General features: G+C 36.6%; 2 protein-coding genes across 3 annotated transcripts in view; one reads left to right on the forward strand and one right to left on the reverse strand.

Annotated features, from left to right (window-relative positions):
• Positions 1 to 13,755, forward strand: part of slc38a9 (solute carrier family 38 member 9) — a 46,475-nt gene extending 32,720 nt beyond the window's left edge. Inside the window, exons 13-15 of the mRNA XM_056466338.1 lie at positions 1,527 to 1,675; positions 4,356 to 4,445; positions 10,558 to 13,755. Coding sequence (XP_056322313.1) covers positions 1,527 to 1,675; positions 4,356 to 4,445; positions 10,558 to 10,723 — 405 coding nt within the window. The 3' untranslated portion in view covers positions 10,724 to 13,755. The remainder of the gene's footprint in view (positions 1 to 1,526; positions 1,676 to 4,355; positions 4,446 to 10,557) is intronic.
• Positions 13,681 to 14,496, reverse strand: part of sh2d4a (SH2 domain containing 4A) — a 40,822-nt gene continuing 40,006 nt past the window's right edge. For both annotated transcript variants that reach the window (XM_056466341.1, XM_056466339.1), the window contains exon 9: positions 13,681 to 13,962. In XM_056466341.1, coding sequence (XP_056322316.1) covers positions 13,867 to 13,962 — 96 coding nt within the window. In that variant the 3' untranslated portion in view covers positions 13,681 to 13,866. The remainder of the gene's footprint in view (positions 13,963 to 14,496) is intronic.

Raw genomic sequence — 14,496 nt, forward strand, 5'->3', positions numbered from 1 at the left:
TAGACCTTTTAAAAGTACTCAATAGTTGTGAGTAGTAAGTATTATGCTGTGAAAAGTTGATGCGTTTACAAGCAGTTTGTGCAGGGATGTGTAAACGTAACATTCTGTAGTGCATTTAGTAATCTTTCTATATTCTTTCCTTCCTTCATTCATTTGTTCGTTCCTCCCTTCCTTATTTTTTCCGTTTGTTTGTTTGTTTGTTTGTTTGTTTGTTTGTTTCTTTCTTTCTTTCTTTCTTTCTTTCTTTTTCTTTTTTCAGTTCCTTCCCCTTCCTTCCTTCGTTCTTCCCTTTCTTACTTTTGTTCCTTTTTCTTCCTTACTTCCTTCCTTCTGTTTGTTCATTCCTTCATTCATTCTTCCGTTTGTTCCTTTCTTCGTTCTTCCCTTCCTTCTTTTTTTTAGTTTGGTCCTTCCTTCGTTCTTCCCTTTCTTGCTTCTGTTTCTTTCCTTCTTTCGTTCTTCTGTTTTTCTTTCCTTCGTTCATCCCTTCCTTCGTTCTTTAGTTCTTACATTTGTTCCTTCCTTTATTCTTCTTCCTTTGTTGTTCTCTTCCCTTCTTTGTTCTTCGCTTCCTTCATTCTTCCCTTCCTTCCTTCGTCCCTTTATTCTTGCCTTTTTTCTTTCTTCCGTTTGTTTCTTCCTTCGTTCATCCCTTCCTTCCTTCATTCTTCCCTTTCTTTCTTACTTCCGTTCTTTCCCTTCCTTTGTTCTTCCATTTATTCCTCCTTTCGTTCTTCAGTTTGTTCCTTTGTTCTTTCTTCCCTTCCTTCCTTACTTTTAGTTCTTCCTTTAATCCTTCCTCCATTCATTTGGTCCGGTCCTTCCTTCCATTCCTTCTTTGGCCCTTTCTTCATTCAGCCCTTCCTTCCATTTTTCATTCGTTCCATTTAGTTATTGTTTAAGGCTGTTTGGTGATTTCAGTCATCATACAGTCGACATCCTTCATTTTCTCATCAGTGACATCCAGTCTATAAACAGTCATTGCATGTAAAGATTTTGGACATCCTCTTGGACATTTTTTATGCAGTTAAAAAGGTTGAGTTATGTGATTTACTTTCTATGTGCGATTTGATTGGACAGGAATCACAAGACTGATTTTTCTACTTCAGCCAATGCCCATAGACAGGAAATAATAAAGTAGTGACTGCAGTTTGAAGGAAAGTAGTGGAGTAAAAGTGCACTGAAAATGTATTCAAGGGAAATTAAAAGTACACATTTTTAAAACTACTTAGTAAATTACAATTCCTGAGAAAAACTACCTAATTAAAGTAATTTGAGTATTTGTAATTTGTTACTTTATTTTTAGTGGTAATCAATCATAATAGAATGAAATAACAGGCAACAAACCACTGAATTATTAGGAAATAATCCACACTTTAGTGTATAGCATTATTTTGTAATAACTCAAAGGCCTGTTGTGGATTATTCGTAATCAGGGTATGCTAAATATTGATTTTTTTTTTTTTAAAGAAAAAGGTGCTTTTTAAAGGAGCTATTAAAACTGACATTGTCTTGATCTTTTACAGAACTTTCTGGATAATTTTCCCAGCAGTGACATCCTGGTTTTTGTAGCGAGGACCTTTCTTCTGTTCCAGATGACCACAGTGTATCCTCTGCTTGGGTACCTGGTGCGTGTGCAGCTCATGGGGCAGATCTTTGGCAACCATTACCCTGGGTGAGTAATAATGTTGTAAAATAACTTTAAATGTTGTAAAATAACATAACTTTGCAGATGTGTGACTGGCTGCATTTTAAATGCCCTTAGATCTCTGTAACCAAGTCACATGATTTCGGCTAACAAGCCGTCTGTGCTTCATACTGTTTTGAAACATTTTTTCAAAAAGTTTATGTAATGAGTTTGTAATGAGCATCCACTAAATAATGCTAAATTGACTGTTTTATGCTGATTATAGAATAGACTTGATAGAAATAGAAGACTAGAATAGATAGGACTTGCAGTTGTGTTGTGGGTGGGACACACTAAGCCGACGATTGGCCAACGGTGAGCATCTATCATGCTAGTCGGTTTGGTGTGTTTCCTATTTCGTCACAATCTTAGAATGTAGAATCAGCATTGGCTGTTAGTGAAAGAGTGTCCTGATTGACTGTTCAGTTACACATCAGACAAAAACTGAAGTGATGAAACTATTGCTTTCAAGTGATGGGGGATCACAAAGGAGTCAGCTGTAATTTCATTGCATTTCTTATATACCGTGTATCCGGAAAGTATTCATAGCGCTTCACTTTTTCCACATTTTTTATGTTACAGCTTTATTCCAAAATGGATTAAATAAATTTATTTCCCCAATTCTACACACAATACCCCATAATGACAATGTGAAAAATATTTTTTGAAATTGTTGCAAATTTATTAAAAATAAAAAATAAAAATCACATGTACATAACTATTCACAACCTTTACTGTGAAGCTCTAAATTAAGCTCAGGTACATTCTGTTTCCACTGATCATTCTGTAGATATTTCAGCAGCTTAATTGGAGTTCACCTGTGGTAAATTCAGTTGATTGGACATGATTTGAAAAGACATACACCTGTCTATATAAGGTTCCAGGGTTGACAGTGCATGTCAAAGCACAAATAAAGCATGAAGACAAAGGAATTGTCTGTAGACCTCTGAGACAGGATTGTCTCGAGGCGCAAGGTAGGGTAAGGTTACAGAAAAATTTCTGCTGCTCTAAAAGTTCCAATGAGCACAGTGGCCTCTATCATTCGTAAGTGGAAGATGTTTGGAACCACCAGGACTCTTCCTAGAGCTGGCCGGCCATCTAAGCTGACTGATCGAGGAAGAAGGGCCTTAGTCAGGGAGGTGATCAATAACCTGATGATCACTCTGTCTGAGCTCCAGCGTTCTTCTGTGGAGAGAGGTAAACCTTACAGCAGGACAACTATCTGTGCACCAATCAGGCCTGTATGGTAGAGTGGCCAGATGGAAGCCACTCCCCGCCTAGAATTTGCCAAAAGGCATCTGAAGGACTCTCAGACCATAAGAAACAAAATTCTCTGCTCTGATAAGACTAAAATTGCACTCTTTGGAGTGAATGCCAGACGTTATATTTGGAGAAAACCAGGCACTGCTCGTCACCTAATATCATTCCTACAGTGAAGCATGGTGGTAGCATCATGCTATGGGGATGTTTTTCAGCAGCAGGAACTGGAAGACCTAGACTGGGGCGACAGTTCACCTTCCAGCAGGACAATTACCCAAAGCACACAGCCAAAATATCAAGGGAGTGGCTTCACAACAACTCGGTGAATGTCCTTGAGTGGCCCAGCCAGAGCCCAGAGCTAAATCCTATTGAACATCTCTGGAGAGATCTGAAAATGGCTGTATGCTGTCGCTTCCCATGCAACATGATAGAGCTTGAGAGGTACTGCAAAGAGGAATGGGCGAAAATTCCCAAAGACAGGTGTGCCAAGCTTGTGGCATCATATTCAAAAAGACTTGAGGCTGTAATTGCTGCCAAAGGTGCATCAACAAAGTATTGAACAAAGGCTGTGAATACTTCTGTACATGTGATTTTTCAGGTTTTTTATTTTTAATAAATTTGCAACAATTTCAAAAAATCTTTTTTTCACTTTGTCATTATGGGGTATTGTGTGTAGAATGTTGAGGAAATAAATGAATTTAATCCATTTTGGAATAAGCTTCAACCAGCAGATGTCCTCAGCCAACAAGATTTAATTCATTCTTGGCTGTTTTGTTATTTTGGTGGTGCCTCTGAATGATCAAAAATCACCTCAGATCTAATGCATGCAAATGAAGAGATTAAATATTTGTTAAAAGGCTCTTCTTTTGCCTACTTTTGCAATGTGTTGAATGATAAACAATTATGCTTTAACTATGACGTAAAATAACATGTACAACAATATAAACGCATCTTTTGAACACTTCTTTTAGGAACCTTACAGTATGTTGCACTTTATGGAACAATGTTAGCGTCTGTTTAGATTTAATTAACTGCACTGACTTAATTGTTTTTATTACATGATTATGTAAGTTTCTAGATGTTTTAAGGCTCATTTAAGATGCATCTGTCACCATGTATTCACAAAGTAAAGATTTGATTTAAATGAAAGCACATTCACAAGTTTCTAATCATGCGTTTCATGGCCCAATCATGATTGTGTTTGAGAGCTTTGTGGTGCTTCTCTTTCGGTGTGCAACTTACTCAAAAAAACTACAAGCCCCCACGGAAATGATCATAATCATTTGTCAGATTAATATGCACGTTGATAAATGTGGTAATTAGAATGTATATTTACAAAAATGATCTTAAATATTTTCCTTTGTAGAATGTCATTATTAAAACATTTGTTTTCTCATGTTTACTGTAGTTTTCTCCAAGTGTTTGTTCTGAACGTCCTCGTTGTCGGCGCTGGAGTTCTGATGGCCAAGTTTTACCCAAACATTGGCTCCATCATCAGGTAAGAGAGCTGATAAATGTCAGGGGCTCTAATTTTGACACAAAATAACCAGTAAGTGCCTTGGATATTTTGTGAAACACTGTTCTGCTAGCATTGTAAATCACTTAATTTCCTCAAAATTGAATGATGGTGTTTATATTATTGTTATGTTGATCTCCATTGTATAGTAGGAATGATTCAAACATACTGTACGTTACTGTCATGTGACTTACAGTATGGTGTCAGATGCATTGTTCAATCCTCTATTGCCTCCTGCAATAGTAGTCTAGTTGCACTTCAAAATGATGAGGAGGTAGTAGATTTTCCTGTTACTCTCACGAACTGTTTTTTTAAATACTATTCTTTCATCTAATACAAAGTCAGACTCATGTGTTTTATGCTATATTGTACTGTTTTAACGCAGTAAAAAAATCAATATGGATGAGGAGCATTTTTATACTCGAACGCCTTTTTAAAATGAAGATGCACTGGTGTAAAAGGCACCTAAGGGTAAATCATTTCACTTGGCGACCATCTTTGAAATGCCTCTCGGGTAGGGCTGTGGGATTTTGGGTAAAATATCTAATTGCGTTTGTTTTTGGGTTTTTTTTTTAAGTCAAGCTCCAGCTCAATAATCTGTATCATAGCTTCTTGATATAATGTTAGTTAAAAAAGGAACTGAAAATATATTAACCTACTTAAACATTTATTCAAATTTGTTATTAAATATTCAGAAATGAAACACAAATTTTTCTCTAGAGCAGGGGTCTCAAACTCGCGGCGATAGTTTGTGGCCCCCGCTTTAATTTGAAAGTTTATTGTCAGTGCGGCACAGAACATGACAGCAGAGCTACTGTGGGCTCTTCTTGAAGATAAGACAGAGTGAGTAATTTAATTACAGTTTTTTGCTTGTAAGTGAACTGAAATGGCACTTAAAGAGTTAATGTGAGGTCTCTCTCTCAATTATTGTTACAACAAATGTAACAACAGCACAGCGAATAACAGTAAATCTAATTAATATTATTATTACTATTATGACAATTTTTTACTGATTGATTTATTTTATTATTAATTTTTAATTTGTTTGTTTTTTTCATCATATTTTGTGTTTAAATTCCAATCTTCTCAAATCTCTTTATTTTTAAACACAAAATAAGATTTAAAAAAACCAAAAACAAATTGAAAATTAATAATTACTAATATAATTAATTTCTTGTGGGAAACCTGATACGGCCCAGCCTCACCAAGACTCTGCCTCCAGCGGCTCCCAGGTCAATTGAGTGTGATCCCTGCTCTAGAGCCACAAATAAAATGACCTTACCTTCCTGTAAACAAGTTGAACTCAAATTAGGGAGATAGTTTAGCTTATTATAAAAACAACCCAAAAATATAAAGCAAAAAAACATGGCTGAAACAACTCTGAAATTGTACTTTGCTGTTGCTTGCTACTAGATTTGAGTGCCACTGTCAATACTTTCAGTTGACGTTTTAGCAAGACACATATAGCCACCTGAGGTGTTTTAGGTGCTGGTTGTTGTATTTCCTCATGCTGTGGCAACAATTCTTACAGATTACCTGTTTTTTTGTTCAGTGTCTGTGACTTTAAAACCAAAATATTCCTATATTATCGAGGTCCTCTTTTTCTTTTATATTAATTAGTCTATTAACGTTTCTGAAGCGGCAGAATTCTGATTGGGCAGAACGAAAGTGTGCTCACTCAATTGAATAGTAATACTGTCACTCACAGACAGTAGTCAAATATTTGCTCTGGGCGGGGGAAATTAAATAATACATGTATACAGTTGAAGTCAGAATTATTTGCCCCCCTACTTTTTCCCCAATTTCTGTTTAACGGAGAGAAGATTCTGTTTGAACGGGGAAGCGTCAAATTCTCCAATACTGTTTGCCAAGCTTACAATGAAATATCATTTTTCGAGTAACCAATAAAATTAAACAACAACTCTTCTCCTAAATTCAGTTTCTAAATGTTTGAATCACACAAATCTGCATTTTTCAGGTTGCCCAATTTAATGCACATGTGCATTCAAAGGGAACAAGATCACGACACCAACCTCTATTTATGTTTACGCGCTACACATTACCATCCTCTAAATATTGCCTCCTCTTACCATGTTGGTCTTCTGAAGTAACTCACAACTTGGTCTTGATGGCAAATCTTCTTCCAAAATGACAGTGACCTGTTTGTGTATAGTAGATGCTGTCATGTGCTATGCGTTTGACAGTATGGACTGTAGCTGGTTGGTTCATTTAAAAGTAGAGATTTCAAGCTTTATGTGGATACATTTCTTATATCTGTGAAGCAAGTATTCGCTGTTCGAGCACCTCCCCTGCAGAATCGTCTGTCTATACCAATTGATAGTTGGCTCCTTTGCTAGAATGCTTCATTCGACATATCATACCCGTCAACATTGGGATGTGAAAATAAGGCATTTGCCCACCATAATAAGGGATTTCCCCCTTTAAAAAAATCCCCAAATTACTACACATGTTAATTTGGAGCTGTTTCATTGTAAATAAACGGTTAAATGGTCTGTAATATGTTTTATTATTATTTACAAAAGAAAGAATAAATAGTATACATTGGTAGCAAACAGTTTAGCTTATTAAAATAATAGCTATTATAATAAAATAGAATCAAGCTATCAAATCTCATTAGCTGTTTTTTGGGAGTGGGAGAAAAAAAATGTGTGGGAGAAAAAAAAAACAGTGATAGGAAGATATATATATTTTTAAGTTTTTGCGTTCCCTCGCAATGATGTTTTGCGTTATCTCGCAAATATGTTTTGTGTTAATCTTGCGAAGATGTTTTGCTATTCACTTCATACATGTCAACCCCCACGTTTTTGCCGGGATTCTCCTGTATTTTACCATTCTCTATAATCCCATCATTAAGTATTTTCCGCTATTTCTCGTGTTTTGACTAGTAATTTGAACTTCTTTGTTGTTCGTTCACTGTACAAGTACCTTATGATGGCTGGTCGTGTATTTGTCCCACCACTTCTCCACTGATTGGATGACTGGCTAAACAATCACAGTTAAACCAAAAGTTAAACAGCTATAAACAAACAAACAAACAAACAAAAAAAAGACAGACCAAATAAAACATAAGAACATACAGGTTTTAATAAATGTACATCTGGTATGGAGCAGGCGCACATTTATATTAAGCAACCTAACATTTGATGAAACCCTTTCCTGAATCAGCTTTAGATGCTTTACACTAAAATGAGTTCAGCTCGTGTTTCACGGTTCTTCTTTTGATCACAAGTTAAGAAATTTTAGAGAAAATCTAAAGGAACCAAAAAAAAAATCATAATTTATTCTTGTATAGCACCTTTAAAAATTAGTTATCAAAGCACTTTACACGGAAAAGATACAGATATAAAACAGAATAACAGTAAAATTGAATAATTCAGGCTAAAACATTCAAATATCTAGAAACATAAACCAAAAATGCACACCTCATAAATAGGCGAGTGTAAAGTAGTGAGTTTTTCAAGGATGATTTAAACAAATTAAACTCAGCGTGTCTAATGTCATAGGGAGAGAGTGCCAGAGCCTCGGAGCCAGAGATGTGAAAGCCTGGTCACCCATAGAGCGCAGACGAGTAAAGTGGAAAGTCAGAGGAACGGAGGTCACATGGGGGAGTACCAAGTTAAGAGTTCAGACAGATAGTGTGGAGCCAAACCATGCAGGGCCTTGTGTGTAAGCATGAGGATTTTAAAATCAATGCTGAATCTGACTGGTAGCCAATGGAGAGATTCCAAAACAGGAGTAATGTGTTCTCTGATTTTAGTCCCTGTCAGAATTCTGACCGCTGAGTTTTGGACAAATTGTTGTATAAGTATACAAGTAGTACATACAAGAATAAGTCTAATTACGAACCTAAAGAGAAGCTCTCGCCTTACCTAAGAGAATGAATGAAGGATGCTGCATATAATCCTTTAAACACGTCTCTTATAACCATCTCGATGTGGACATGTCAGAGCCAGAAGTAGCTTTACAGAAAATTATTCATTCATTATACGTTGGCTTAGTCCCTTATTTATCAGGGGTCTCCACAGTGGAATGAACTGCCACAGGATATAATAAAAACACAAATATAAAAATTGGTAAGAAAAATTACTACATGCAATTTGGAAACATTGCAAATGATATAAAAATTCAACATGTCTCAATCAAGAACTAGTTTGGAGCGCTTATTTGATGCATAGGAAGATAAAATGCGCACCTATAAATCTTAGGCCCAATCCCAATTCTATTTTTGTACCCCTTCCCCTTGGTCCTTTAAACAGTGTGAAGGGGAAGGGCTTCAAAAGTTAACCCTAAGAATTGGGACAGCGCTACAGCACCTGCACATGTCATCATGTCATCGTAAGCTCTTGCTTCATATGAGATCACACGATCGCGACTGCTGTAGTTATTCCAGTTGTGTTATTTTGTGGTATTTATCTTCAGGAAATCACTGAAGACATATATCATGTTATCATAATGATCTAATGTGGCAATAAGATCGTAACTGTACTGTGGCCATATTCATCTATGGAAACACACCAAAAACAACATTAGCGTTATAGCAGACACTAAAAAGCTCATTCTCAGCCACTAGACTTTTCTGACGGGATTTGAGTGTCAGAATGTTGTAGGACTGCTATGCAGGAGTTATTATTATGGATTATAGACAGCAAAATTTAGCGGTTTTTATTTTTAAAAGCGTTACGATATAACACTAACACGGTAAGGGGAAGGGCTAAGGGGTGGAATTGGGATTGGGCATAATAATTATTTAATAAAAGGAAACGGGCCTGTAAACTACTGTTTATAGCAATAAGTATATTATAAGGTTCTATTAATAAATATTGATATTTAAACAAGTAAATTTTTTTTTTTTTTGGATCTAAAAAATTCCAGTCAGCTTTTAGTGAACTTGCAATATTGTCTTAAACAATGATTAAGATTATTTTGGATATTGAAAGCATTTTAAAAAAGCACTTTAATCCAAAAAGACTGAACAAATGGACATTCCTAAAATAGATGAGCTACACTTTTTAAGTAGAAGTTTCCCAGGAAGAGCAGGTTCATCAGTCACTTTGAAAATTTCTGCATAAACGGCTTGATAGGAAAAAAATATATATAATTGTATAAATCATTTTATAATTATTTGATAATAGTTTGCCTTAATTTGTTAATAAATCGTTAGGATGGCAGGATTAAATTATTTTATTCCAAGTCTGTGAGACTTATTTGAGTTATTATTTAGGTTATTCACTAAAATTTATCATTTCAATCGTTCATGGAGCTGAATGCATTTAATCGTCTGTATAAAAAGGTCGAAAATAAACCTGTACCAACAATCTAGCCATTATAACCAAATTATTTAACAAAAGATGATACTGCAGTAAAATATTTGTAGTCTTTTAATAAGCACAATGTATACAAGATAGAGATGTTATAAAAAAGTTAATTGTTGGTTTTGAAATTTGAGAATCAGAATTTGTCCAATAATGAACCCGAAACACACGTGGTTGTTGTCATACGGTGAACTCGGCCAGTCGTGTAATATTGGTGTTGTCATTACAGCTCCTGCAGTCGCTCTTCAGATGCTGCTCCAGCTGAATCAGTCGTCTGATCTTGGAGCGTCAATCCGGACAAAGTTTCTAAACGGCGCGCACCACTTTAAGATTTCGATCAATCGGCGCAGCGGTGTATGAAGTTGAACGCACCTAATATATTGCCTGTAGTAAACATGCACCCCTAATCTGACATGGGTTGAACCAAGTTGTTTTTATAGTTTTTGGCACACAAAAAGGTTTTTAAAGATCATATGAACACACTGAAGTCACATGGAATGTGTTTGGTTCCTTTTCTGATCTTTAAACATCTTAGGACCCTTGCTGTCTATTGATCATGATTCAATTCACCTTTATTTGTATAGCGCTTTTACAATGTAGATCGTGTCAAAGCAGCTTCATCCTGAGGGAGATCTTGAATTTTAAATATCCTAATTTGTGATCTAAAGATAAATGAAGACCTGAAAGAACATGAGGTTGTGTAATTAATAATAGATTTTTCAAAAGATTTGATGCTGTGTTAAACTCTTCTCTGCTCTCAGGTATTCGGGGGCTTTATGTGGCTTGGCTCTGGTGTTTGTTCTTCCCTCTCTGATCCACATGGTCTCGCTGAAGCGCAGAGGTGAGTTACGCTGGACCTCCACCCTCTTCCACGGCTTCCTCATACTGCTGGGTGTGGCCAATCTGCTGGGACAGTTCTTCATGTAACACACATCTGATGATAGAAGAGGAACTCTGTGTGGAGAGCTGAAACAGTTCCTTGGGTGCTTTTCACAGGAATGACGACTTCGTACTGGAACTTAAATGATCAAGTCCCCATGGCTCTTATCATGAAAAGGCACCAAACGGCTTTGTTTTGACATTTTACAAGGGTTTAATTAAAGTTCAGCATTATTATATTGCTTTTAACAGCTCTTATTAAAGTGACATTTCAACCAAAATATTTCATTTACTCATCGTTAAGTGGTTCTAAACTTTTATAAATCTTTTTTATTTGATGAACACCAAACAAGATATTCTGAAGGAAACCAGCAGCCATTGATAGTAGGAACTAAAGAAAATACCATGGAGGTCAATGGCTTTTTTCCCCAACATCTTCCTTTGAAGAAAGAAAGTTGAACAGGTTTGGAACAAGTAAATGATGATTTCACTTTTGGTTGAACTATCACTTTAAGCTTTAGACAAGCTCTTCCAACACGATTTAATCATTCTGTTTAACTCAAATTATCAATCACATTAATCCTCATCTTACATGAAGCTATGCATTCTCACTCAAACATTGATGTGGAGTGAAGACACTTGTTACACGAGATGAGCAGATTGTTTTTATTACCAGAACTGTACTGAATGCCAGTCAATTCTGTTGGTCTCCTCAAAAGACAAAAAGTTCTCAATAGAAACTGTAGATCATGTGGTCTCAAACTCCTGAAGGGCCACAGCAGATTTTTAGCTCCAACCACCTCCAAATCACACCTGCTTAATAGTCTTGATTAGTCTTAAAGGGCCACGAGACGACCCCCCCGTTTCAGCAGGGTGTTCTTGGAAAAAGTCAGAAAAGTGGGTGTGTCGGAAGGGAAAGAGGGAAGTTGCATAAAAATGGGAGTTTCGGTTTGGGCCCACGCTGATTTTCACAGAGGCAAAACAAACACATGCAGGGGAGAAAGACAGTGACTGTTTACAGGGATATCAGTAATCAAATTATTTGCCAAATTCTTAAATGGTGGACTTTAACTGCAGTTTGGCACTTTTTTATTCAGGAACATTTTATTCATGTCCCTCGTGACATCAGATATTTGATTCGAGGAACTGCTGGAAGCGTCTATTTTTAATGCAATGTTTGATACCGCACGGCGAATGAGAGAAAAAAACCCTCCGCATTTCTCGGTAACCTAGATGCACTCGGTAGGTAGCATCAGAAAGCCGTGTGTGTAGACTATCCTGTCACAAAATGTGCCGAAAATCCTACACGACGGTAATAGTTTGAATGCAGTGTTTACACTTGAAGAGCAACATTTACAGAGGATCTTTCAGTCTATAATATTGTAGTGATAATAATGTACTGTAAACTTAGAAATCATTTTGACTAAAGTATGTCTTTAAACACTGAAAGAGTACTGCTGGCGATACGAATTAACTTTGCCATCTGAATAAACAAACAAAGACCACTGATCGCTTGCTTACCAAGTCTGTAGAGACAGGACAATCAACACCAACTGAAGCCGCGTCTTTTTTAAAAGGAGACGAGTGGCAAATCCAGATTTCACCATTTCCAGATGAGAAAAGCTCTGGGGTAAAAAATGTTTCTTAGACACGTATTGTATTTTTGTTGCGCGTCACGTGCACTGTATCTACACGTGAGTCCAGCTGCACTCTCTTAGCGGGAAAATTATAAATGCAACACTAATCACCCTGTGTCTCCCAACAATTCTTCTGCTACCACTTGTTTTGGCAACACAATGTGGTGTCTTGCTGCCGTCTGAACACTGTACAGGTCTTCGAAGCTATCATACATATTAATGAAGTTGCACCTCATTCATAATAGAGCGTGCTGATTGGTTTGAACCAAGTCTTTCTCATAAATTAATGCAGCACACTCAGAGACGTCACGATGCACTCGCATGTACAGACATCCAATCTTCATGCTGAAATACACACAAGTATCTAATCGCCGTGACGCAGCTTCAAAAAATCGTTTCAAACCAGAAGAACGAATTAGCTCGAAATAACGCAAAAATAACCAATTTTCACTTTTTTGTGAAATATGTGTGTCCTAATAGTGTTTATAGCAGCGTGGGACACATTAATGACTGTCAACAGCTCAAAAAATGTGTTTTGTGACCCTTTAAACAGCTCATCCAACTAATCAAGGTGTTTGATTAGGGTTGGAGCAAAACTGCAGAGCTGCAGCCCTCCAGGAATTGAGTTTGAGACCACTGCTGTATATATATATTGGTATGTGTCTTCCAGACTTGGTCCTTACTGTGACAGTCATACAGTAAATCTGTTGTGATAGAATCTGGATTTATAAAGGGAAACAAATGTATTTAAACATTGTAACAAGAGAAATGTTCTTGATGATATTGTAGTTTTCATGTCGTTCTCCAGCTGAATCTGAGTGTACTGATGCATTTTATGAGTTCATGTCACTTTATGAAATATGTGCACATCCATAAGGGAAGCTTCAATTTGCACACCTTGTCACTTTTATGTATTTGTCGATATATTTTTGAATTTAATTTAAATAATTAGCATTTATTGGAATAAAATTAAGCCAAACACATTACTGAGGAATAGTTCAACCATATAAAATGTTCAATACAGCATTGTTAACTGTGTCTTAATGGTTTCCTTCATTATGTTTTTCAGCTCATTCAAAAAGTGCTAATTGTGCTTTTTCACAGGAAATAAATGTATTCAAAGCACACCCAAAAAGCTTTACAGAAAGAAATGTTCATGAAAACGAACAAACTCTGAGTTGCTTGTTAACTTAAAATGATGGTTCTTCAGCTACTGACCAGCTAGTAGAGCGTAATTATTTATGTATATACCAATATATACGGAATTTTTTCGGAAATGAAAAATTGTTATATTATAAATTAGTTTTATGTTCAAAATAGTTTTATCAGTTCAATTACACAAAGAAATAAGCTCATTTTTTGCAATGGTTAATAAAAATGCTTCTGATTTCATTCATTGTTAAAATGGGGTGTTTCTGAAATGTTTTGATGCATATAAACAGAATCATAATTGCCTTCACAGATGTTGATTTGCAGTTATTCACTTCATTTTTGTGTGTATTGGCAGTGCAGCTCACACATGATCACAGTGTAGAAGTGTGTTTGTAGAATAGATCAGGTGAAGAGGTCAGCGTAGTCTGCTGTGGATGACCTCTGGCCACACGCCTGCAGTAGAAACTCCTCTCCTTCAGATGAGCTTAGCGGCTCCACCTAGTGTCAGGAAATATGCAGTTAGACAAAGGTTAAAATCGCCATGAAACAGAAGGTTTTCCTGAAGTGTGGTTTATTTATAAACTAATTTCAAGAGGATCATGTGCTTATGATTGAACAGCTGGTACCACATCAGCTCTGTATATTGCACCAATCAGTTGAATACTGACAAACTATAAATAACCAGAGCTTTCCACTCCATTCACCTTTGTCTTGAAGAATCCCCCCTTCCACCCCTACTCCTCTTCTCTGATAGGGTGGCCTAGTGGTTAGCGCTGTTGCCTCACAGCAAGAACGCCACTGGTTCAGCCCCTCTCTAAGCCGGTCGGCATTGCTGTGTGGAGTTTGCATGTTCTCCCCGTGTTTGCGTTGGTTTTCCATTTTCTTTCCACCGTCCAAAGACATACACCACAAGTAAATTGACTACTCCAAAATAGCATCTTATGATAACTCTTAACCAGATATATCTCAGCACGTTCACAAGCAGGGGAGTTCTCAAAACCTACCTGAGCTCAAACTCAGGGCTCTCTCCCG

The sequence above is a fragment of the Danio aesculapii genome, chromosome 10 (assembly GCF_903798145.1).
Source record: "Danio aesculapii chromosome 10, fDanAes4.1, whole genome shotgun sequence".
NCBI classification, from domain to species: Eukaryota; Metazoa; Chordata; class Actinopteri; order Cypriniformes; family Danionidae; genus Danio; species Danio aesculapii.